The 7,180-nt window shown below is 39.3% G+C and overlaps 1 protein-coding gene across 1 annotated transcript in view; it reads right to left on the reverse strand.

Moving 5' to 3' along the window:
- Window positions 1-6,975, reverse strand: part of actr10 (actin related protein 10) — a 13,147-nt gene extending 6,172 nt beyond the window's left edge. Inside the window, exons 1-11 of the mRNA XM_005724971.2 lie at window positions 6,768-6,975; window positions 5,712-5,784; window positions 5,534-5,616; window positions 5,329-5,437; window positions 4,358-4,465; window positions 4,112-4,179; window positions 3,857-3,936; window positions 3,082-3,117; window positions 2,421-2,500; window positions 2,240-2,313; window positions 1,985-2,066 (exon numbers count right to left, since the gene is read on the reverse strand). Coding sequence (XP_005725028.1) covers window positions 1,985-2,066; window positions 2,240-2,313; window positions 2,421-2,500; window positions 3,082-3,117; window positions 3,857-3,936; window positions 4,112-4,179; window positions 4,358-4,465; window positions 5,329-5,437; window positions 5,534-5,616; window positions 5,712-5,784; window positions 6,768-6,844 — 870 coding nt within the window. The 5' untranslated portion in view covers window positions 6,845-6,975. The remainder of the gene's footprint in view (window positions 1-1,984; window positions 2,067-2,239; window positions 2,314-2,420; window positions 2,501-3,081; window positions 3,118-3,856; window positions 3,937-4,111; window positions 4,180-4,357; window positions 4,466-5,328; window positions 5,438-5,533; window positions 5,617-5,711; window positions 5,785-6,767) is intronic.
- Between the last annotated feature and the right edge of the window lie 205 nt (window positions 6,976-7,180).

A 7,180-nucleotide genomic window follows, 5' to 3' on the forward strand; every position in this document is an offset into this window, starting at 1 on the left:
AATTCTTGAATTGTGAGCATCAGGAGTGTCTGAAGATATATCGGGACAAGCCTTAAGTCTTGCTTAAAGCATCCACGCAATTATCATTTTTAAAACACGTCTGTAGTCATCAAGTTGGAACAGCATTAGTTTCTGTTCTCCAGTAAGTGACAAACGGCTGCCACGGGTTGTTAGAGGACTGCACTAAACACACTTAAAGAAAACCTGTTCACGAATGGTAGACAAGGGAAAGTGATACAGGACAAAACAAGCATGACATGACTTTCACCAAGTTCACTGGGGAAAAGATTTCAGTGCTGGACAATGTGAGTACTTGTGTGCAAAGAGTATTTGGAGCTGTGTTTACACCTACAGGCCAGTGGTTCTTGTTACTAAACAGGGAATCAAGGAAGCCTTTTAGGTGAAAAGGGAAAGACCATCTCTGAACCGAGGAGGGCGCCTAGGGTACATTATTCAATATCTTACAATGCTGTGATTACAGTCACTCCCCAACTCTCCAAGAGTGAATGGCACTCTTGGAGACTGATCAGTGGTTATGACAATTTGCATATTGACGATCATGAAACTGAGCTCATTGATAGTGGTGCTGGTTTCACTCATGCAAATATACTGTTTATAAAGTTGGAGAAACCTGCAGACAGCTGAGACTGAAGGAGTCACTTGGATGAGTGAAAAACTGCTTCCCCTAGAGATGGAAATCACCAGACAGCTGACGATACAACATTAACACAATACTTCACCCGTGATAATGTATTGCCGCAATTTTTAACATTTCGCAATAAGCTGAGTAATTCAGTGACACCATCATCTTTTTCAACTGCAAATTATTTCCTCCACGTTTAACTTCCCAGTATCCGTTTTATCCAATAAGATAATGTTAGCTCACTTAGGTTATGTCTTGCTGCATAATGCGACTGTAAAGCACACCAACACAGAGTAAAACCTGCCATAAATGTTGCCATAAGACAGAGTAGGTTTGCTATTCGTCTACAATTGAAAGGGGTCAAGTTGGCAATTACATTAGCCATTAGCTTGTTCTGAATTTTAGGTGGTAAATGTGTCCAGTGTTGGATGTTTTGTTCAGTAGAGGGAATTTAATGCGAGTTAGCTGTCTTGTTTGTAGTATTCCCAGAGTATTTTAATTTATTAAATAAAATGTCTACTTTCTGACCCTCTGTATCGATACAATATCACCACACAAAATATCACGACACTGTGCTGTATTGATTTTCCCCCTACCCAGAGTTTATCCAACTGAGAACACTATGTCCAAAATCCCAAAAGGTTGATTCTGTTCATCTGGACGAAGCGTTTTCAATGGGAGAAACGTTTCGTCACTCATCCAAATGACTTCTTCAGTCTCACCTGACTGCAAGTTTCCCCAAACTTATAAACACTACATTTGCAAAATGACTGAAAACAGCACCACTAACAATGGGCTGGGAGGTCAGTTCCGTGATCATTAATATGCAAATTGTCATGACCATTGATCAACAACCACTGATCAATGTTCATGAGTACCATTTCCAGACAGATGGGCAACGGTTGCAATCACAGCATTCCAAGATGGTGAAAGATGGACCCTTAGGCCTCCTCCTCGATTCACAGATGGTCTTTCCCTTTTCATGTAAATGGCCTCCTTGACTCCACGCTCAAACCAGCGTTCCTCCCTGTCCAGGATGGATGTTTTTCAGTAGAGGCTACGTCCAGAAACAACTTTCAAAGATTGCCTTACCTGGATGATTGATCATGCATCAAAACATGTGGAGTGAAAGCTTTTCTTAAAACGACTAGCCTAAGCTAGTATGATCTCTGCTGTTAGTGATCCTCATGACCACAATAGCTTGCCAATGTCTCAAAAGTAGCCAAAAACCATATAACATATATTTATACCAAGGTATAAATAGTACTTTCAGTAAGTATCAGCACAGATAACATATTAACGATACACATTACTATGACTAAATGAGAAACTTGTCTTTACCTTAACCAGAGTATCGAGTATCAGAGTGGCCACACTCTTCTCCTCGTTGTCCTGTTCAAACAGAATCTCCATCACTGAGTCCCTGGAAAAAAGGAGAAAATGGCTTTACGATAATTATAACAGCAAGCTGAGGGTGATTACACAGTCATTTTAATTATAAGAACACGTGGAAATACCTGAAGCTGTATAACGTTACAGGAAAATAGAAGGCTCTCTCTGTCTAACTCTTTCTTTAAGCAGACTATGACAGCATACCTGATGGATCCTTTGATATGCAGGATTTTCTCTCCATCAAGCGGGTAATCGACATCTGGAGGAGGGGCGGGCCGCTATGAACACATTTAAAAGTGTTTCATTAAAAAGTGCAGCATTTGTCATTTACTCAGCACAAATGTTTGGGCAGTTGTGGTAAGCAGCATACAAAGAGCTGACTTACCTCTGCTGTGCCATCCAAGTTAAATTTGGCTTCTTGGATTTTGAGGCCTCTTTGCAGGTCACTGACAAAGCAAGTTCTCACTGCAGGAAACAAAACAGCACTGGCGGTCACATAACCAAACTAGTAGACAAGAATGTTTGCGACCAAGCATAAGGAGTTGAAGTATTTTCCTTTCACTCCTTCCATAACTGTGGTTTTTGTTCATGACTTACAATGAATTAAAAAGACATAAAGACCCAAATAAGCCTAAATGAAACATTTATTACATAGCTGACAACCCCATTTTGCAGCACAGTCTCAGTAAATTATACTTTTGCATCATTATAAAAATAAGTGGATGGGTGTTTCGCCTATTCTTAATCGTTCATTGTTCCAGAAAAAAGCCACACAAAAGGAAAAGGAATTTTTTACTTGCAAAAAAATTAAAAGACACACTTTTGTCTATCAACAAAAAGGCTGTAGCCTCCACATCCTAGAAACACAGACAGGTCTCAAACTGTTCTCAGAGTAAAAACAAGGAATTCTGTTGATTAGAAAATGTAGGTCAACCTCGCTGCAAGAATATTCCAGGGGATGAAGGATGGACAGACAGATTTGTTTGTGTATAGACTGTCCACGGTGCTCAAGGATGGCATAAATAAGGAATGTCAGTCAAACCTACCCTTGATGTCTTCCACTGTTTCTTCTGGGATAGTCCCTGGTTAAGAGATTAAAAATGGAATATAAGAAATGAACATTCAGTTCCTTGAATTTACTTATGCATCAATCAGCCAATTTTCCTATTTCTCTTTCCTGTTTGATTTATGATGCTGAATCAGCACTTAGAAAAGCCGATACTGCAGCAGAGGACAAGTGTGACTGCTGGGTCTGAAACGAATCCAGCTATGAAAAACTTCAGGAAAAGCCACCACTGCTGAAGCAGAGACTTTTTTGGTTTTTGGCACTACTATCATTACACAGTTTTGGGGCAATACAGTTTCAAAGTCAGTGGTAGGGAGTTAATTACAGAGATCTTAGTGGCTTTGTGCTCACTGCAGAGATGTTTTATGACCCATCTAGACAGACACCCTGTTGTCTTTTTAAATTTTTATATATATATATCTTTTCTCATTCTGCTGCAGCTGTAGATCTCACAGCTCAACTCAATATACTCAGTCTGGTTCCCTCCATCAAGAAAAAGTGTGGAGAGAATCTCTAAAATAGACTGTATGCATAATGCATAATTCACAAACTGAAAAAGCGATTCACTCAAATGTCACACAGAAACAAGTTCTTCCTATGAATAGTAAATGCTACATAATGGGTCACAGCCATTAAATTCTTCTATTCTTGGCACTGTAAAAACCAATCAGCAGTCCATAACAGAGTTATGCCTTCACAAGTGTCCCCATTTAAAAGAAGAGGACAGACGGTATGTGCTGACTTTCTGTATTTACCAATGGCGGCTTGTACGCTCTGCCCTGTGGTTGTGTCTGTGTCCACGGTGCACTGTTCCACGAGAAAGCTGTCTAACTCCCTACAATAAACAAACACATGCATTTTATGCAACGAAACAAGAGATTGAAATGATTCAATTCAACAGTCAGAGATTTTCAATCATGATGCAGGAAAGAGAGACTCAGATGGATTATTTTCTCAGTTAAATGTGTACAAATCACTACACTGATGCTGTTAGAACCTTTAGTACTTACTTATGGATGCCTTTTCCTCCCAGAGGCAAAGCTTCCCAGGCTGGCAAAATAGGAGTACACTCACAAACCTGATTTCCAGAGTTAAGATCAGCATCATAAATGTCCTAGACCTGAAGCTAACAGTACAATAATGCCTGCCAAATATTAAATTTGTGTAAGATGCATCAATTAAAACATATAGCATGTATATAGCAGACCATATTGTTCACTGTTCTAGAGACCACGCTCATGATGGGAAAAGGATACGGGCAGCACCAGCGTCTCTGTGTAACCACAGTCCATCACAAGTGCAGAGTTGATGCCTAAAGTCATGATGGCCATGAGGTGACTGGGAGCAAATAGCACAGATGGCACCTAGAAAATGAAATCATTCATGGAGTAAAACTTTAGAAATTCCTCTACTAACTAAAATTTCCTTGTTAACATAATCATTTTGTTTATCAGTTATTAGATTGTTCTAGTTTATTATAAAGTTTAGGTGAAAATCATGTAAAATTTGAATAACAGGTTGTTAAAGTGTTGAACATGATATGTAGATTAGGCTACTATCTATTACCCATCTGACAATGCAATTGCCACTGATAACAGTCATTTATGAGTCAGGCATCTAATTACACTGACTATTATTTCCTATTATCCATTACATAGAGCATACTCAATGATGCCATGACTTTCATACACAACCTTGAGCATGAACTACAAAAAACAAACAAACAAACAAAACTTAAATATGAGGCACCAATAGGCAAAATAATTTGTCTGCATCAAGTAACAGTAGTTATCATAATAAATGCATTAGTTACCTCTTCTAAATCAGGTCAAATTAATTAAATATAAGGAGGGATTTACACAAGGGCCAGGCATAAGATGATTACACTGTGATCATCAAGTGTGGTTTTAGCTCAGCTGCAGGAGGAGAGAAGAAGCGCAGCAGTTCAGGGAACTAGGGCAGGTAGAATGACGGGGACACCTGCTGTTCTCTGCTAATCAACTTTTGTGCACTCGTGTGCCAAGAACTTGATGACACACATCACAACCTCAAAGCTTATGCTTCCATGACAGCTGTGCACCAAACTGAGAAAAGAAATCTTTCCTGACTTGTTGTTTAGAGTTGATGGTGCTCTGTCGTGTTGGGTTTTTGCTTTTTGTGCACAGAGTTGCAAACAGATACTTTATATTAACTGGTCTGATCCCAGCACGTGTCTCTGCTTTCGTACCTCAAACTGTTTGAAGAAAACCTTTGTGAGTGTCTCCCTGAAGTGAGATGGGCAGAGGATGGACTCGATGATGACCACTCTTCTGTCGCGAGGGTTCACCAGAAGGTGCCTAATGAGGCAAATGGGAAAACAAACTCTGATGTGATGTAGCCGCAAGAAAAAAAGAACTTCAATAACCTAGTCATTTATTGGAGAAGAATCTCACCTGAAGTACAGTATGTGGATAAACTCTTTGAGAATGACATAAAGCTCTTCTGTATTGATGTTGTACTGAACCACTTTGACTGCCTGAATATGAGAAATCAAATACCAAATATTTTTGTTTATTCCATTTCCACAAATAATTCTACATAATTCCACTGCAGAACATGGCAGACTCTCACCTGCTGCTGTCCCGGTTTGCGGATCTCGCTCGGAATTATGAACCTGGGCCCCGTTTCCCCTGCAAAGCCACATCTGTGAGAAAAGGAAGCTGTCAGCTAGCATAATAGGAGATGCTGAAAATATAAATATTTATATAATAATCATTACCAGTAACTGTTTTAAATACTATAATTTTAGTTCCCTCAAACTTTATGAAAACCAAAAACGTATTTCTAAAAGACACAGTCATTTAATAAAAAGGGCAAAAGCACCACAGTTTAGTTGTAAATAAAACAACAGTGCATATTTGTGTTGGATGTTCTGTGGCAGTAACTGCAAACAAAGACGACAGTATTTGAGAAGATAATAACAGTCCTCTTGATCTTCACATGACTTAATGTCTGTTTGCCTTCCAGCAAAATATAACAAAAATGACACTGAAATGCTTTCAGTAAATAAAGATCCATTTGCTCACTATAAATACCCGTTAATATACAACACATGTGAGGACTGTGACTGTGAAGTTACAGAGGCAACGTTTAGATTGTTTAGACATATGCAGAGGTGGGATGGTGGACAAAGGATGTTGATAATGGAGCTGCCAGGGAAGATGTAGTGAAGGAGGACACGCAGAGAGTTGGTGTGACAGCGATAGGCAGTCCTAGAAATAGGGTATGAGAGACGGCAGGTGATCTGCTTTGGCGAGCTCTAAAAGAAGCAGCCGAAAGAAGAAGGTTTAAGGTCTAACGAGAGAGCTTTTAAAATTATTAAATTAGCATTGATAGCACTTGGCAATAACTTAAAAAAATGCTAGCTGAATGCTGACAGTTACTTAACCTAGCCTAGCATTGGCTACGTGGCTAACAAGCTAGCCCACATCAGCATTCACTACCAAAACTGTAGTAGGTTTTTTGGGGTCAAATTTAACGATGTGTTAGACTTTAAGTCTTCAGTTCCCTAAAATAAACCTATAGTTGAGAGGCGGGCGAGTTATTTCAGAAAACAAAGATGCATTTTAGCATATTTTGCTAGTTGAGTGGCTCTATTAGCAGGGCGGGCTAACGGTTAATACTCACTTTGTGTATGCTGCTCCTAAGTCAATAACAATCGCAGTCTTCTCTCCTCCGCTTCCGAGCCCATCAAATAATGGCATTTTAAAAGCTGCGTCGGCTTTGGACGAAAACTGTACGTATAATTAGAGCCAGCAGCCTCAAATTAGCATCCCACTACAGGTCTGTTGTCTTCCTGTTGGACTGGGCGGGGCCTTCAGAAAGTAGTGACATCACGCGAGGAGGGTGCCTGATTAAAATGCGCTTAACTCAGTAAAATTTAAGAATAACGCCAAAATAATGTTTTGCTTGCAGAGCACTTATTGAAACCAGTGTTAAAATTGATGTACATTCGATTTTAAGAAAATTAAACACGATTTTTTTTAATTCTATGAGACTCAAGTGTAGCGATAAAATGAAATAAAATACAATAAAAAAAA

The sequence above is a fragment of the Pundamilia nyererei genome, unplaced genomic scaffold (assembly GCF_000239375.1).
Source record: "Pundamilia nyererei isolate P.nyererei 1_Seehausen unplaced genomic scaffold, PunNye1.0 scaffold00013, whole genome shotgun sequence".
NCBI lineage: Eukaryota > Metazoa > Chordata > Actinopteri > Cichliformes > Cichlidae > Pundamilia > Pundamilia nyererei.